We start from the raw sequence: 15756 nt of genomic DNA on the forward strand, positions 1-15756 counted from the left end.
CACACAGTGAGACCCACTTTTCAGAGGCTCCAAAGGTCCTGGGTGTCAAAGGCACTCATTCTGAGTCCAAGTGAGAAGAGCTGCCCTGCCCTGTTCTCTGGAGAGCTGTGCTGCCACCATGCAGTCTGTACTTCCCGTGCCTCCCAGCAGTGGACCATTGCAGGAGCTCATTCTGACAGAATGGGAGGGGGTGCAGCACTTCCGGGGCAGGGCTGGTGCCAGGAAGGGGGGCAGGGGGGGCAGGGGGAGGGACAGAGGCTGGTGCAAGGCCTGTCGGGGACTTCTGGGGTGGTGGGGCAGAGGAGTGATACTGATGTAGGCAGGCTTTGGGTTCAGGGCCCAAGCACATGTCTGTAGGAGAGGCCTGCTGTCCTAACCCTTGTAGTGACACGTGCCTGTGGGACCCAGCAGGGGGCCGTGTTCTTGAGAACTTCTCTTGTGACCAGCTCCATTTTATTAGGGAGGACAGGGATGGTGGGCCATCACATTTAGGGTTTTGCTGCTTTAAATTTTTCCAGAGATTTGAATTTCAGAAGCTATTGAGTAACCAAAAGTATTTACTTACCATACGTGGGTGGCAAGCTGGTTGGACTGTGTCGGGAAGGAATGACTCACCTGCAGGTCCTGGGTCACCTAGGCTGTGCTATCTCCCCAGGGCTCAGGGCTGGGGGGCTGGAAGGGCTACCTCCAGAGCCTGACAAGACCCCCACCCAGTGGGGCCTCCTGTCAGTGTCCCCCAGATCATGGCAGATGGTCTCACAGTGCTATATATGCAACTTCATTTCCACTCAAAGTGTTAAAAAAAAAAAAAAAGCCCTTTAGAATAACAGCTATAGCACAAATAAACATTTGGACTTTTCACACTGGAAGAGGGCTTTTTTCATAGTCTTTTCACTTCACAATTAAAGCCTTGAAAGGCAGTATTGCAGCCATCATTTTCTTTAACTGCAGAAGTAAAATGATTCATTAAAATATAGCCAGGCCAGGAGCTGTGCTGTGGGAAGAGAGCATAGCACCGAGCTGACCTTACAAGCATCTCTCCATCAGGGAGGGTCCCTGAGAGCTGGTCTTGCACTGAGGGGCTTGGCTGGCGTGCTGTGGCCAGTGCAGGAAGGAAATTGTGAAATTCCATGGAGGAGGAAGGTTGAGTGCAATAGGCCCCTGTGTCATCACACCTGTGACGCTGGAGTGGAGGGGACATCACTGTGGCAGTGGTCTTGTGGCCAGCATCTTGGAGCCTGGGCTGGTGTGGGACAGTATAGCTGTGGTTAGGCTGCCATCAGACACCAGTCCAGGAGGTTCCAGGGCCCCATATTGGCAGACCCATTTCCCAGGCTACTCCCCTTGTGGCTTGAAAGTGCCAGAAGTGACCCCAGGAGGGGTGTTTCTGGGGCATTCGGGTTCTCTCTGGAGATGACCAGTGCTGCGGGCCAAGCTGGACAGTCCCTAATCTAGATCTTTCCCTGCCTCGGGGGCTTTGTACTGGCCTGTCCTTTGCCAGGAAGGCTCTCCTGGTGTCCTTAGACCTTTCCCTGCCTCCTCTGATCTTTGCTCAGATGCCACCTGCCCAGTAAGGGCCTGTCTGCTCATTTAAGTTTGCACCACCTGCATCTTGTCTTCTTTCACTGCTGTGTTTTTCTCACAGTAATTATCACTTCCTGACACACTGTAAATCTTAACCTGTTTTTTATTTTTAGGGGGGCTCCATCCACCATGCAGAAATGGGTTTCTTGAGGGTGTGTTCTCTTATCTCCAGTGTCTGGAACAGTATGTGGCACATAGGTGCTCAGTGGATATTTGTTGATGAAGTAGATAAAGCAGTATGGTCTTAAGGGCACTGCATTTGCCTTGAATCATTGATGCTGCTGTGAGGCACTTGGGGAAGCCCTGTTTCGCATAAAGCATGTGATGGAAAGGCAGGGGTGTGTGTCTGTATTACATCATTTGTTATTGCTATTTCAAAAACCCAAAGTTCTTTCTACACTTCACTTGGATGTTGATTTCAGAATGTCTGGGTTTTCTTTCTGACTCATGCAGGTTGCTGTAGTTTGAAACATTAGGGTAAAGTGAAACTTAAAATGTATGATGCGTGATTAGCTATTACTATGGTTTGCTTTCTCTGTGCGACTTTCCCTCCCTGTCATTGCCTTCCCCAAGACCAGTGCTGCAGCCCTCTGACCTCTACCTGAGAGCACTACGCCAGCCCTGTGCTCCGGGCCCAGGGTACACAGTACAGAAGGCTGCTCTGTACCCCCAGCATGCGTCCATCTTTGCCATGGCCCCCCACAGCTTTAACTGGCTAGTTCTGTAAATGAAGTTGGACCCAGTGCCCTGTTAGGATGTAGCCTCCTAGGAATGGGGGCCATGTCTGCCTGTCTGTGTTACGGCCATGTTCCAGGACCCGTGCTTGCATGGTGGCCACGCTCACTGAGCAGCTGGGTTAATGACATAATTATGTCCTCAGGAAACTAATGAGCAAATGTGCACACATACTTCTGTGAAGTAACAGAAACTGGCTTCAGAGAGGAAGATGTACTTACAGTCATCCAGGGCCTGTGCTTGGAGGGTTAAGGGTCTGCAAGCTCTCCTTACTTTCTAGAACTGTAGGTGCGGCAGCAGCATTGCGGGTGTGCTGAGCTGTGTACCAACACCTTGTGCCTGCTGAGCGAAGTGGAGGATGGCGCTGGGGCACGGCAGCAGTGGAGTCCTGGGAATTGAGGTGGAAAGGGCAGGCACAAAGCTGGCATGCCTGAGCTCAGGCTCCAGAGCGTTCTGCACCTGTCCAGAACGTGCTATTGGAGCCAGATGCCAAGCAAGTAAGACAGCTGATGAGTTTATGTTAATTTACACTAAGGTTGTGTGTGTGTCCCTTTAAGGAGAGGCTTATTAACACCTTCAAACCTCTCCTTGGAATTGTGCTTTTGGGCTGCGTGAACTTGCCAGGCAGCTTGTACAGGGGAGAGTTAGCATCAGGTGCATTAATGTTTACAGGTGGGAAAAGCCTAGGCTAAAACCTTTATCTCTGTGAAGCATAGAGAGCAGTGTTTCTTAAGATTGCAGTGGTAGACCACTCACAGGGCACAGTAAGAACATATGCACAGGATTGTCCTAAGTCTTCATGCCCTGTTCCCTGCTGCCCGGGCTGCTCCTTCCGGGAGATGTGATTCCCCACAGCCTGGGAGGCTGCAGGTCCCTGCGCTCAGCCGCTTCTCATGCCAGTTTTCTGGCTGATGATCTGGCCGGTACTCTGCAGTAATTTGCTTTACTGTGGAAGAAACGGAGTGTTCTTCACAGCGATCAAAGCAGGCTCCTAGCTGTGTTTTCATACCTGCTTTGAGTTTGCTTTGTTAGTTAAAAAAAAAGAAAATTCTTAAATCACAGAAATTATTGGATATAATCTGACAGTGAGTGAAACGTCAAAGGTTGGCATCTGAAAGTAACATTATCAAGCTGAGTTCCATCCAAAACCTGTGTGTGGCCAGCAGAGCTCGGAGTCCAGCAAAAACTGAAGAAGAAAGCCAGGGCTTGCCCCCTGCGGGGTTCCTGGGGCCGCCCCTGCAGCTGCTGTCGGAGGAGCGGCCGGATGCTCTCCTGTGAGCAGGGGTTGTGCCATTCGATTTGGGCATCTTTGCCAGTTGGGCATGCTTACCCTCTTGGTTGTTGGTGTGGGACTGGGTGCTGAGGGAGTTGGGTGTCACCTCAGCTTGTTGGGGTGTGCCCATTCCCCCTGCACTCCATTAGGCCCTGGAGGGCCGAAAGCACACTGGGGGTGCGCCGCTTTCTGCTCCAGTCTGGTGTTTCTCAGTATAGGCACATGCCAGGGTGGGAATCTTGCTGTGAAGCCTTATCATTACTTCCATTTTATACTGTTTGGATCATGAATGTGTTGTTTCCCAAACCCAGCATTAGGATTTTGTTATATAACCTTTTCTGAACTGGGTGCATCCCTTCCCGGGACCCCAGCTTCCTGAGCTTGTAGTTCTTTTTCCCTCCTTTTCTAGGGGGTGACTGTAGGGCTGTGCTGCCCACAGGAGTGCATTGAGGGGTGCCACTGAACATTTGGTTGGGGTGGGGATTGACTCTACAAGGATAGACAGGACTTCTTAGCTGGGAGCTGTGGGTGCTTGGGCTTGCGCATTCTTTGTTGTCCAGTATGACATTGACAGCATCTCCCTGCCCCTACCCACTAGAGGCCACTGACACTTTCTCCCTCCTCCAGTTAGGATAACCAAACATGTCTCCAGGCATTGGCAAGTGTCCCCTTGGGGCAGAATCACCCCAGTTGAGAACCAGCAAAATAGAATATGTGTGTGGGGCCCCAAACTTCCTAACACTGGGAACTCATGGTGGTGGGCTCCCTCCAAATAAGCTATGCCTCAGTGTGGCCCAGGCAGCTCCCCAGACGTAACCCTCCACCCAGGGCAGCCATGGACCAAGCTGCCTACCATATTCATGCTCACTGCTCCTGGATGGGTTATGCGCGCTGCTTGGGAAAGGGGCTTAGATAGGCCATTGGGGCTGACCAGGCGTTGTCTGGGCTGGGCTGGGCTGCTGCAACATCAGCCTTAAAATCCTTCACATCCCAATGTGCTGACACGAAGCAGCTCATCGGAGGCTGAAATCCTGCAGGGAGAATGGTTGCTCTGTAGTGCCATTTCTGTGGCTGTTTCTACCTGCAACCTGGCTCCCTCCCTGCCACCCCCCAGGCAGCACCAGTGCTCCACACCCCACGCACGGTCTTTCTGTGCACAGGCCTCCATGTTCATGGTGTCGCCTGTCCCCTGGGCATTTTGCATGGGGCTTCCCATCCTCACTTGTGGACAGATGACAGAGGGGAAGCCTGCAGGTTCTATCCAGCTCAGTAACCCACTTCATCCCTCGGCAGTACCAGGCCGGGTGCTGCTTGGGGTCACAGGATCTGCAGGCCAGGTCCAGCTCTGGCAAGAGAGCCTACCTCATCGTTTGGCTGGCAGCCTTCTGTGGGGCCCAGGAATGGGCAGAGGTGCGTGCTGAGGGCTGCCTGCCTGGTTGGCCTCTGCAGGGTTGGCCTAGCCCAGGTCGGGTGCAAACCCAAATTTTCTCAAGGACAGTACTCTCCCTTGAGGACCTGCTCTGGAGACCTTTTTCATAACCATAGAAACCACTTTATTAAAGAAAGCTCTTAGGAGTTCACGTTGTAAGTGAGAATCTCATCAGACATTCCTCATTGTCTTTGGGCTGCTGTCCATGGGCTGGACGCTGTTCGTTGGGCAGTCGGCAAGTTGGAGCTAAGACTGCTCTTGGTAAGTGTGCCTGAGCCCTCCTTGCGTGTTAGGCACGCCTGGCCTGTGTTGGCTCGCCGGTGTAATGGAGGTTGTTAACGCTCAGTTCTTCAGTGCCCCTTGCTTCCTGTGGCCACCGATGCTGTGCCTCCTCAGCCATCAGGGCTGACCCTGTGAGAAACCCCTCATTGCTCTTCGGTGTCGCTTGTAGCACCTCGCCGAGCTGCAGTTGTGCCCACTGTGGAGAAGCAATGGGCTGTCCCCTGCTGCGCCCCAACCTCCATGGGACCGATAGGCCTGTGCCTTTGCTGGGATGGCCACTGGGCCTGGAGCATGTTGATGTACAGTTACATTCTTCCATGTCCATGAATAACCTCATCACATTTTGTTACTTAAATTACAATGTTTGGGAATTTACTCCTCAGGTCATTTGTCAGTTTTGAATTAAAGGCAACGTTTGCTACTGCCCCATGTGTCTCTTCCATCGTCTCCTTGCTTTTTAGGAGGCTGGGTGTATGGGTGAACTTGGGCGGGCCTAAACAGGCCTGTGCTGACCTGGTTTACATAGTGGGTGGGGCAGAGCATGGCCAATGCTGGTGGTGACCCCCCCCACCCCACTGGGGCGGGGGCCAGTGACACTGCCCTTGTCCAGTTCAGTTCATGACAGTGCTGTAGTGCCCTGGACTGCGCTGTTTGAAGTGCTGGCTCCTTCCACTTCCCTCCTGTGTGTCCCTACAGGTCACACAGTCCTGCAGCCCCTCAGTCCAGGGCCTGAGGGTCCGCACTTGGCCTGGCCATGTCCTGGAGCCCGTGAGGCGCGCAGTGCACTCTGGGTCTCTGGTGAGGCCAATCCAGGCCTTTCACTGTTCTTGATGGGCCTCAGCCTGGCGACTGTGACCTCTCCTCACTCACCACTGCCTGAGGATAGAAAGTTCCTGCCGCTCTTCAAGAGAGGTTACTGAATTTGATTATAATTGTGTTATGATTGTATGCCTTATTTTTAGGGAAAAATAATTAAGGTGCTGATTAAACCCCAGAACTTGGTCCAACCCTAGGTGCCTCTCATGAGATGGAGTGTTTATGAAATGTCTGTGGCACACTTGGCTTACTTCCAAGCCACAGAGTACTCAAGAAGACAGCAGTTCTCCATGAACAAATGGTGGTCTTTGGACTCCCAGCCCAGCTAGAGGGCCGACACCACTGGTCACATTTGCACTGTGTGTCACGTTTAAAAAATCAGGTTCTCTTAGATATTTTTTATAAAGTCAAGTAGTCGATTCTCATATTTCATTGATATTGTGTGCTTGGCTAATTCCTTCATGCTTATGTACCTTGCCTGGAGTTACAGTGAAAAGAAACCTCCCTTCATGGGGCAGTGGCAAGTGCAGCCCTGCAGGTGATGAAGGCCCGCTGGCTGCGGGCTGGGATGTGCTGGGTCTTCTGGGGCGTCCTCCCTGAGCCAGCCTTCCTGGGGCTGGCCCACAAGTGCGACCAAGGTGTAAATGGCATTGCATGGACCGTCCAGGCTCTTGCCTGTTCTTGCCATCTGCTGCCTTCCTTCCCACCTCCAGCCTCATCATGTTTGCGTCACAGGATATTCTGTCTAGATTTTTTGTGCATCTCAAGATGAGTGTCTCTGTTAGCTCTTCTCGTGGTGGCTGAGCTGTCACCTGCTGCAATGGCTGGTTCCTGAATGCCCACCTGTCTTTCCTATTCTTAGTGCACTTTCTGCAGGACTTCAGCTTATTTGTAGTTCTGTGTATCCCTTCTCTATTCAAATGGAGGGAGAAAGTTTGTCTATCCTTTATGAACAGACATATACAGTGCAAGAAACAGATTTCTGTATGGCCATACTCCCTTAGTTATTCAGCTGTATACAATTAAGTGTTCACTTGTATTCAACCTGCTTTTATGTTACAATTAGGTAACTTTATAACCTGTGTGTATCACTACAGGCTCATGATTTTTCCCAGTTTCAGCCTCTTCTGATTAGCTGTATTTATTGATGGTTTTTCCAGGCCAGCTTCCTTGCCTTTTCCTCCTACCAGAGACAGTTGTAAAGGCCACCTCCTTTTCAGACATAGCAAAGGATTAGGACCATATTGATTGTATTTTTTCTGTTCTCCTGGGTTCTTTTAATGGGGGGTACTGTTAGAAACAAATCTGGTTGCCCTGAGTTCACAATCTGGTGGTTGGTAGGCTAATGAAATTACTGCTCGAACAATTCAGGGACAGAGCTGGAAAAGAGATTTTTTTTGAGTGGTTGTGGGTACAAGTTTATGTGTTTCTGATTGAACTCGGACACTGTCAGTCTTTTTCTAATGCCCACCTAAGTTCCTAACTGTATTTCTACCCACTTCTCTGCAGTGTTTCTGTGTGTCTCATTGACAACTGTCCTGTTGTTGGGTTGTTGACAGATTCGGATTGCTTTCCAAAAACGTTCTAACAGCAACATGGGTTTAGGGCACCAGCCGCAGTGGGTGGTGGCGCTGTTTTCATCAGAGCCTTTTGGGCCTTTGGCGTCTGCCTGCTGTAAGCGGGTTTGGTTATCACTCTTACCTATTTGTTCACCCCTCAGCCTCCCCTGTAATTAAAAGTGAACAGTGCTCTTTCTGGGGGCTTCAACCACTTTGAACACTATGTACATTTCCATCTCTTGGTTGCTTAGGTCTTTAGTGCCTGTATCCTTTGTCCATGTCTTCCTTAAAGGTCTTGATGATTTATGGATCTGAATGAGTTCTTTCATCTGAACTGGATACAATGAATGTCAGATACATGATTTGGCACCCATTCTATAGGTTGTCTCTTCACTTCTTGATGGCAGTACCTTTGAAGCACAAGTTTTAAATTTTGATGAAGTCACTTTAATATTCCCCCCCCTTTGGTTGCTTGTGCTTTTGGTTTCATATCTAAGAAACCATTGCCAAAGTCATGAAGATTTACTCCTATTTTCCTTTTAAGAGGTTTATAGTTTTAGTTCTTACATGTACATATATCTGTGATCTGTTTGAATTAAATTTTGTATGTGATGTGGGAAAGGCATCTGAGTTGATTGATTCTTTTGCATGTGGATTTCCAGTTGTCCCAGCAACATCTGTTGAAAGACTGTTCTTCCCTGTTGAAGAGTCTTGGCATTCTTGTAAAAAACCAGTTGGCCATACATTTGAGGGTTTATTTCTGGACTCTGTTCCAAGCATCTCTGCGTCTGTCTCTAGTACCGAATTGTTTTGATTACAGCAGCTTTGTAGTAAGTTTTGAAATCAAGTAGTGTGAGTCTTTCAGTTTGGTCCTTTTTCCTGGGATTGTTTGGCTATTCTGTATCTCTTCAATTTCCATATGAATTTTAAGCTTAGCATATTGGTTTCTGCAAAGAAGCTGGCTGGGATTTTAATATGATTGTATTGAATAATTTTTAGATTTGTTAAATTTTTTAATTTGTATAAATAACTAAAAACCTATAGCTCTTAGTTGGTTTGGAAGTAACTTCGGTGTGTAGTGAGCAGTTTGGTTCAAAATCAGTTATTTTCCAAATTGCTAACCAATCATTCCACTACTATCTGTTTTGAGAAGCATGTTTTTAAACAGCTGTAACTTTTATGTGTAGTCAGCAGTTCTTGGACTCTTCCTTCCATGAAGGTATATGCCTGTGTCCCAGAACTGCCAGGTGAAAGTTCTCTTTAGGAGGGGGATGTACTCTCAAGCCAGTCTCTTCTTTCAGGCTTTCACTGAATACCTCTGTGAGTCCAGCTTTATGTCAGGTGGTGGTAGGTAAGCAAGGGAGGGCTTCTGGGCCAGGAGACATCATGATTACAGGGTTTGGACTGGTTTCCTCTGTGGACAGGGGTTGGCACACGTGGTGTTCAGGCGGCCGGGCAGTGATGGGAAGACCAACTGGCCACGGTAGGGGGGTGTTGGAGAACCACGCAGTGCTGAGGGAAGAGGGGAGGGCAGATGAGTGATGGTCAGTGGGGTGGTGGGCATGGAGGACAGGGTGGGCTGGGATGAGAGGAGGCAGCTGCCTGAGCTGTGAGGCAGAATGTCAGACGGCCTGCCATGTGCTTGGTGTTTGTGTTTCAACAAGGTCAACACTAGTTGACGAACAGTTAGGAGAGTAAGCTACTTTGAATCTTACCTCTTTTTCCTGTGTCGCCAGTATGACACCGTTCCTATTCAGTCCAGCGTGGTGTTATGTGCCTGCCCATCCCCATCCATGGTGAGGACCCAGACAGAGTCCGGCCCGGCCCCCGGCATCCCCAGCGGTGGCAGCAGGCAGGGCTCCACCATGGACAGCACCACGGCCGAGGCCCGTCCGAGCACCAACTCCCGGCAGCACACCACACAGCCTCCACCACAGCCTCGGAAGAAACGGCCTGAAGACTTCAAATTTGGGAAAATTCTTGGTGAAGGCTCTTTCTCAACAGTGAGTACATGCCGCTGTTGTACGTGCTTTCCTTGGGAAGGCTGACTTTGCTCAGGGCTTGGAGCTGGAGACCCAGACACCAGGGTGGTGGTCTTCCCTAGAGGAGGGTCTCAGGCCCCTCGTTCCTCCCATTATGAGGGCAAGTTGGGGCTGGTTACCACCAAGCAGATCACGTGGTTAAAATATCTAAGCCATGATCTTCTGGATGAAAGCTTTAAAAGGTGTCTCTTGATCTCATTTTTAAATTTAAAAAAATGCAGTTGATCTTTATTCTAACCAGGCATCAGCAAGTTAAATTCCTGGCTGTCGTATCCCATTAGCAAGGCACTGGGAAGCTTTTCTGTACCTTAGGTTGAGAGTTAGTATTGGTATTAGTATCTCTTCAGTTTTAGGGAAATATTTAACAACATTATTGTTTTTCTGTTATTTTTTATTTTTTCTATTTTTTTCCTCTCTGTTACTTCTTAGAAGTTAATAAAACAGCACACCCTCAACATTTGCTAGAGTTGCACCCAAGACCTGCTGGCCCCCAGATGGTAGGGTCCTCAGTTTCATAAACAAATATTATCACAGCACTGTCAGGTCACACTGAGGGTAACTGCTGTTCTTCTGATCACATTTTACCTGTCTTGTGATATTTTCCCTCTTAAAGCAAGGAAATGAAGGGTCAGAGCAGCTGCTTTGCTGAGGCGGAAGCCCCATGTGGCCGCGGCGGGGCCAGAGTTTGGCTGCAGGCACAGGGGCGGCCGAGGACCTGCCTTCCGGCCGGGGTGCCCAGTCCAAATCTGCGCTATCACAGAAAGATGGACTTCCGCCTCTGTGTGCTCCGCCCTGGGCCAGTGTGCACCGCAGATTCTCCAGGTGGCCTTGCAGGCTCCTCACGCCGGGAGGTCTTTCTTGGCTGGCCTTTGTGAAGGAACCTTCTGGGAAATTTGTTTCCCTTTTCTCTTCTGACATCTGTGAAAGATTTCAGAACATGCAGAGGAACATGAAATAAAGCTCACCCGCGTGCCCCTAGTCATTTTAACTAATGAGAATGTTTGCTCCCTTGACACCTTTAGATTTTTTTATTGGCAGTTTTCGTTTAAATTATGAAAAAGTTATGCTCTCATGTAAAAACCGTCAACTCTGAGGATAGCCCCAGTGGTTCTGTACTCACAGATCCTTTCAGAAAAAAGAAATCTTTTGAAATGAGCTGGCAGGGTTACTTAGAGTCCAGTCGAAGAGGAGTTCTCACCTCTCCCAGCGTACTTCACTGGACATTTATCTTGACTAGAAGGTGAAGATGTATTTGTGAATTTCTCCCATGTTCTTGGGTTTCCATGGTGGGTAAAAGTAGACACCATATCTTCTGGGTGACATACTTCTGATGTTGTAAAGTTCCCCCTATACTTCATGTCACCCCTGTGCCTGTGGAACCCCTGTGCTAGGAGGTGCCTGGGCAAAGCAGCCCCATGAGCTGGAGGCGCCTTCCTGGTGGGGTTTGGGATCCTGCAGCCCAGGCTCATGAATTTTATGTGCCACCCTTAGGTCCTCACCACTCCTGAAATAGAGACCTCTTAAAATTAGTCCAGGGGAGGAGTGGGGGACAAGTGGCTGTTCCCAGGCTGGGCAGGATCGTCCCTTGGCAGAGCGTAGTGCTGGAGAGCTGGGAGACCTGGCCTGCTGCCGTCTGGCTCCCTGAGGAAGATCATGACACCTGGGGCAGCCCTGCCATCAGCCTGAGTGATGTGGAGGGATGCACACCTGAGGAAGCCAGCACACGAACTGCTGAATTCCCACAGCAGGCAGAATATATACATGCCTCCTTCAGGAAGGATCCCACTAATGTTAGTACTCCCTAACAACTTTTTCCTCCTTTTTTCTACTTAGGTAGCTAGTATGTGTTCCTGTGAAGAAATTTAATATCGCATAAATACATAACCTAAAAAGGGGAGTCCTTCCCTAGCTCACTCCCCTCACTGCCTGGGCTTGCGCCCCTCTGGAAGGCTCACAGAGCTGTCCACTTGAGTACGTGGAGGGTAGCCTTGCTCCTAGTACCTGCGGGTGCTTCACAGCGTGCTCCTCTAGGGTCACTCCTGAGGGGTCTGGAGAATTCCATGATGGAAGGTAACCCCCAACCGTGGGTCAGAGGCCTCCTGAGGCCTGGGGATTTCCCAGGGGTCAGGCAGGATTTCATCTGCTCTCTGGTCCTCTGGCTGTCCCTCCCTTTGGAAGGTGACTTAGGGGAGATGCTTGCACCAGCCGGCAGTGGTGGGGACACCCCCATGCCACTCAGCTGGCTATCGTATGTTTGCAAATTGGTGCTCAGGTGTGCCCAGCATTTGCTTGTGTAGAAAGGCCTTTCCTGTGTTGTGCAATACCCCATTGGCACTCTGTCTCCAAAGTGGGTTTTGAACACAGGACTTGAGTGTGCTGCAGAGAAGGCACAGTAGGAGCGTGACTGCATCCTGTGAGGGAGGCAGCACTCTCTGAGCTGTGGTTTACTTTCGTGTGCCCTCGATGGCTGGGACAGTGCTGATGATACCTCAGTGGCATCAAGTGAAATTAACAGTCACAGGCCCATCTGGAGACACTGGGTTTGGTTCCAGAGCACCACCATTAAGTGAGTATCATAGTACAGTGAGTCACAGGAATTTTTTGGTTTCCCAGAACATATGAAAGTTAAGTTTACACTAGACGGTAGTCTTTAAATGTGCAATAGCATTATGTCTGAAAAAACAATGTATGTACCTTAATTAAAAACACTGCATTATTATAAATGTTCCCCATCACCTGAGCTTTAGGCAAGTCGTGACCTTTTAGCTGGTGGAGAGTTTTGCCTTCGTGTTGATGGCTGCTGACTGATCAGGGCGGTGGTGACTGCAGGCTGGGGTGGCTGTGGCAGTTTCTTCAAGTAAGACAACAGGGACGTTTCATGCATCAATCGACTCTCTTCAGGAGCGATTTCTCTGGAGCTGTGCTGATGTTTGATAGCATTTCACCGTCCAGAGAGCTTCTTTCAGAGCTGGAGTCAGTCGTCTCAGACCCTGCCGCTGCTTTATCAGCCGCGTTTAGGTGATGTTCTGAGTGCTGTGCTGCCATTCAGGTCTTGTCGGCGTCCTCACCAGGAGCCGCTCCGTCTCCAGAAAGCACTCCCTTTGCACATCCATAAGCAGCAGCCCCTCGCCCCTTGGTGTCAGCGCCAGAGGCAGCAAGTCAGCTGCAGCCTCTGGCTCCACCTCTAGGTCCCCTGCTCCTGCCACCCCATCTGCAGTGACGTCCCCTGAGGGCCTGAACCCCTCAAAGTCACCCATGAGGGTCGGAATCCACTGCTTGCCAACTCCCGTCAGTGTTGTATTCGACCTCTTCCCATGAACCAAGTGTTCTTAGTGGCACCTGGCATGGTGAATCCTTCCCAGAAGGTTCCAGTTTACTTTGCCCAGACCATGAGGGGAATCACTGTCTGTGGCAGCTAGAGTCTTACGAAATGTAATTTGTCAATAATTAGACTTCAGAGTCAGAATGACCCCTGGATCCACGGGCTGCAAGCATGGAAACAGCATGACTCTCACTGCTGGTCTCCATCAGAGCTCCTGCGTGACCGGGTGCACTGTCAGTGAGCAGTCCTCTGTCCTGAGCAGTCGGTCTCAACAGTGGCTTAAAATACTCAGTGAACCACGCTGTAACCAGATGTGCTGCCATCCAGGCTTTGTTGTTCCATCTATAGAGCACAGGCAGAGCGGACCGAGCATAATTATCAAGGGCCCTGGGATCTTCAGAATGGTCAGTGAGCATTCACCAGCTGCCTTAGCCGCTCACGAGGGAGTCAGCCTGTCCTTGGAGGCTTTGAAGCCAGGCATTGACGCCTCCTCTGCAGCTGTGAAAGTCCTAGATGGCCTCTTCCAGTAGAGGGCTGCTTTCGTCTACACGGAGACTGTCGTTGAGCTCGGCACCTTCGTTAGTGATCTGAGCTGCAGCCTCTCCATCAGCACCTGCTGTTCACCTTGGCTCCTCTGTCACGGAGACGGCTTCTTTCCTTAAACCTCAGGAGCCAACCTCTGCTGGCGTCAGGCTTCCTTCTGCAGCTTCCTCACCTCTCAGCCTTCGTGGAATTGAAGAGAGTCAGGCCCTTGCTCGGGGTCAGGCGTTGGCTTAAGGACTGTTGTGGCTGGTTTGATCTTCTGTCCAGACCACTCATGCTTCCTCCACGTCAGCAACGCGGCTGTTTTGTTCTCTCATCATCCGTGTGTTCCCGGGAGCAGCAGTTTCATCTCCTTCAAGAACTTTGCTCGGCTCAGTGGGGCGAGCATCCTGTCTCCGCTTGCGGCGCACTGTCCGCACCAAGCTCGGTCATCTCTAGCTTTTGATTTAGGGCAAGAGATGCACGACTCATTTGGTGAAGGACACTTAGAGGCCTTTGTAGGGTTATTGACTGTCCTGATTTCAGTGTTGTGTCTCAGGGAATAGGGAGGCCCAAGGAGAGGGAGAGAGACTGGAGGAGGCTGGTCAGTGAAGCAGAACACATATTTACTGGTTAGCTTGCTGTCTTATATGGGCGTGGTTCACGGTGCTCCCAAATAATTATTATAACATCAAAGATCACTGATCACAGACACCTTAACAAATATAATAGTGATGAAGAAGTTTGAAGTATTTGAGAATTACCAAAGGTGACACAGAGACATGAAGTGAGCAGATGATTTTGGAAAAATGTTGCCTATAGACTTGCTCCACACAAGGTTGGCACACCTTCAGTTTGTAAAAAGCGCAGTGTCTGCAAAGTGTAGTTAAGCAAAGCACAGTAAACAAGGGGTGGCTGTGTTTGTAAAGTCCAAATTCAGGGCAGCTTTTGTAATTAGCACATACTGAGGACATATTCTAGAAACTGGTTTTTGAAGAAATTCCAAGGGTCCACTTGTGTAGGTATTATTTGCTGCATCTTCCTTCTGTGCGTGACCATTGCACCAGCCCAGGATATTCCTGAATGTGTGTGCTTCACCATGGCAACTTGGCAGCTGACCAAGAACCTTCTGAAAACAGCCAAGAGATACGTGTGTTTGCTGTTAACTGTTAGAACACATTAACTCAGTCATTGACATGCAGCGATACTTGTTAGCACAGGACCAGAATATGTTAATGTGATTTCAGGTATTAACCCTAAAGTCATGGTGGGGGCAGGGCACCACTTGTGTGGTTGGTTCATGGGGACCTGTGAGACTCAATGCCCTGGTCACAGTGGATGTTTTTTCTCTTCTCTTTCCCCCTTCTCTTCCCAAACCAGGTTGTCCTGGCCCGAGAACTGGCAACCTCAAGGGAATATGCTAGTAAGTACTAACTGCAGCAAGCTGTGTGTCTGGGATGCAGGGATAGTGTACTTGTGGGCTTGCCGCCACTTGGCTGCCTGACGCCTGGAGGTTTCTGTGCTGATTTCAAGGGATAGGACGCTGTTGGTCTTAGAGACCATAATTAACCAGTGGGTGTGTTTAATGAAAAACTTTAATTTATACCAGTTAACCTTTATAAATTACCTTTAGTATTTTTCTTGCCATTTCCAAATGTAGTAACTTGCTTCTCTCTTACCTTAAGTTAAAATTCTAGAGAAACGTCACATTATCAAAGAGAACAAGGTCCCATATGTAACCAGAGAAAGAGACGTGATGTCGCGCCTGGATCACCCCTTCTTTGTTAAACTTTACTTCACGTTTCAGGATGATGAAAAGCTGTGTATCCTTTGAACAGTCAAAGCCTTCTGAAATCACACTACTGACCGCTTATCATTTTGGAATCACGACCCCGTTATTTGTTTTCACAAGTTGCCCCTTTCCTGGAAAGGAACGTGGAGGCATATCTAAATAGAGATGAATTCACCTGACTTTGTTTTGGGAACCTCTGGAGTTGATATTCACTGAAGTAGTCGTAGAACATCAAGGGAGATCACAAATGGTTTTGAGGTTTTTTTATTGATAAGCATCGTATCTGAAGGATTGTTATGATTTTAACCCCATGGTTGCTAAACATTTTTCAGAGGCATTCCCTTATCCTCTAACTCTTATCTCTGGAGTATCTATCAGGTGTCCAGTCCTGCACTCAGAG

The 15756-nt window shown here is 49.4% G+C and overlaps 1 protein-coding gene across 6 annotated transcripts in view; it reads left to right on the forward strand.

Moving 5' to 3' along the window:
* Nucleotides 1–15756, forward strand: part of PDPK1 (3-phosphoinositide dependent protein kinase 1) — a 66104-nt gene that overhangs the window by 14953 nt on the left and 35395 nt on the right. For all 6 annotated transcript variants that reach the window (XR_008992301.1, XM_036920584.2, XM_057487645.1 and 3 more), the window contains 3 exons: nt 9415–9681; nt 14945–14987; nt 15250–15387. Coding sequence is in view for 5 of the 6 variants with exons in the window: in XM_036920584.2 (XP_036776479.1) it covers nt 9415–9681; nt 14945–14987; nt 15250–15387 (448 nt within the window). In the remaining variant the exon portion in view is untranslated. The remainder of the gene's footprint in view (nt 1–9414; nt 9682–14944; nt 14988–15249; nt 15388–15756) is intronic.

Source organism: Manis pentadactyla, chromosome 10 (assembly GCF_030020395.1).
Source record: "Manis pentadactyla isolate mManPen7 chromosome 10, mManPen7.hap1, whole genome shotgun sequence".
NCBI lineage: Eukaryota > Metazoa > Chordata > Mammalia > Pholidota > Manidae > Manis > Manis pentadactyla.